The sequence below is a fragment of the Cyprinodon variegatus genome, unplaced genomic scaffold (genome assembly GCF_000732505.1).
Source record: "Cyprinodon variegatus isolate N-32 unplaced genomic scaffold, C_variegatus-1.0 Scaffold446, whole genome shotgun sequence".
NCBI lineage: Eukaryota > Metazoa > Chordata > Actinopteri > Cyprinodontiformes > Cyprinodontidae > Cyprinodon > Cyprinodon variegatus.
In genome coordinates, this window is record NW_015150899.1 from 37,154 (window position 1) to 39,225 (window position 2,072).

Genomic DNA, 2,072 nt, shown 5'->3' on the forward strand with positions numbered 1-2,072 from the left:
CTGACTTTAATCTCAGAATTCTGACTTTTTTTTCTCAGAATTCTGACTTTAATTTCACAATTCTGACTTTAATCTCAGAATTCTGACTTTAATTTCACAATTCTGACTTAAATCTTAGAATTCTGTCACCATGAAGGAAGAGATGTGGGGGCCTTCAGCTTCACTGACAAAGATGTGAGTTATTTGGGAGGGCCAGTAACAAAATGGGGGAAAATGACGGAAATAGGTGACTTTTTATGTGCCCGAGGGGTCCCTGGTGATACTATTTAATTAATGGAAGAGCAGAAGGTGATTAAAACAAGAGGGTTAGTTTAGTCTGTAAAACAGATATGGCTACGGCTTGATGATAACATGTTTGTTAGCTGTCAGAATTCTGAGACTGAATTCAGAATTCTGAGATTAAAGTCAGAATTCTGAGATCAAAGTCAGAATTCTGAGATTAACGTCAGAATTTTGAGATTATAGTCAGCATTCTGAGATTAAAGTCAGAATTTTGAGATTAAAGTCAGAATTCTGAGAAAAACGTCAGAATTCTGAGATTAAAGTCAGAATTCTGAGATTAAAGTCAGAATTCTGAGATTAAAGTCAGAATTCTGACTCTTTTCTCATATTATACTGAAATAAAATTCGAAAATCAGTTAACTTTTTTTTTCAGTGGCCCTAATCCTCTACTGTATCCTGTAAAAAATAAAAATTTATTGAAACAATTTAGCCAATCACTAGCATAGAAAAAAAAAACTAAACGTGATTCAAACGTGACGTGATGACGTGGCATTCACGCTCCCAACAGGAGCGTCGGATGAAGCTGTGCGATGAATGAGATGAGAGGCTGACAGAGGGCAGAGGGGTGGATGATGATGATGAATTTGATGAAGGAGCAGAATAATCAAGCCAACGAAGAATCAACGTCGTAGCTTCTCCTCATCTACAAGCCTGCTTTAGAGAAACGCAGAAACAAATATTCCTCTGCGCGGATGTTGGAGTTTATGTCAACGTAAAGAGAAAACGAGCTTCTTTTTAATCCCAGAGGAGGAAAAATCCCGAAGAGGAAAGCAAATGTCTTTTGTATCATCTCCAGAAGCAGCAGAGAGGATGGAGAACCGTCCGAGAGGAAGATGTCTGTCACCTCCGAGCTGCGGTCAATGCATCAGATCCAGTGAAACTCAATAATATTTTTCCCTGGGAAGCTTTTTTAGTTTATAATTTAATGGAAGGTCGGACTTTGGTTGAAAATAAGCGAGTCAAACTTGCATTTAGGAATTGATACAGGTTGTTTAAATGGGAATGGAGATGTAATCCCTCTTTTTTGGTTTAAATATTCATCTTCTTGCAAGATTTCACACCAGCTACTTATTTACAAACAAGCTAAAATTGAGGCTTGTTTATTTTTTAACGCTTCACCAGCATTTATCGTCGAGACTTTCAGTATTTTTTCAACTTTCAGCTAAAAAACAGCTACTAGTGGTATAAAGCAGGCTCCCTCTGCTATCAGTCTTCTCCAGTTTGGCTCCATAATCCTTGAAAGGCGAGCGGTTTGTGTTTATTGTCGGCTAACGGTAGCAGCAGCTAACGGCCGTTAGCGCTGCCGCTGTTCGGTTCGGTCATCATCATGCACCGACACGTTCCGCTCCCGACGAGACCAGCCGGAAAGGATGAGCCCAAGGGCATAACAGCTCAGCCAGACCTGTCTGAGTGAGAGCGGCTCCGCAGAGCCGGTCCAAACCCACAGCGGAGCGGCTTTATCCCGGGAGGAAGGGAGGGAGGATCAACACCAGCAGCAACCAGAGAGACCACACACTGGATTATTCTCCCACCCATCTTGGAACCCAAACCCAGCAGAAATGGGGTATGTAACCGGCAGCACACGCAACGAAAACCTGTAAAAACCCACTCAGCCTGATTCTTCTGCTACTGAAATTCATCTGCTAGCATGCTACTCCCAGCTAACTCCACATGAAAGGTTCCTGTCCATGAGAAAGGTTCCTGTTGGTGTGAAAGGTTCCTGTCAATGTGAGAGGTTCCTGTCGGCGTGAAAGGTTCCTGCCAATCTGAAAGGTTCCTGTCAATGTGAG

At 41.9% G+C, this 2,072-nt stretch overlaps 1 protein-coding gene across 1 annotated transcript in view; it reads left to right on the plus strand.

Annotated features, from left to right (window-relative positions):
• The first annotated feature begins 697 nt into the window (after positions 1–697).
• homer1 (homer scaffolding protein 1) overlaps positions 698–2,072 on the plus strand; it is a 42,808-nt gene continuing 41,433 nt past the window's right edge. Inside the window, exon 1 of the mRNA XM_015389055.1 lies at positions 698–1,846. Within this exon, the coding sequence (XP_015244541.1) occupies positions 1,842–1,846 (5 nt within the window). The 5' untranslated portion in view covers positions 698–1,841. The remainder of the gene's footprint in view (positions 1,847–2,072) is intronic.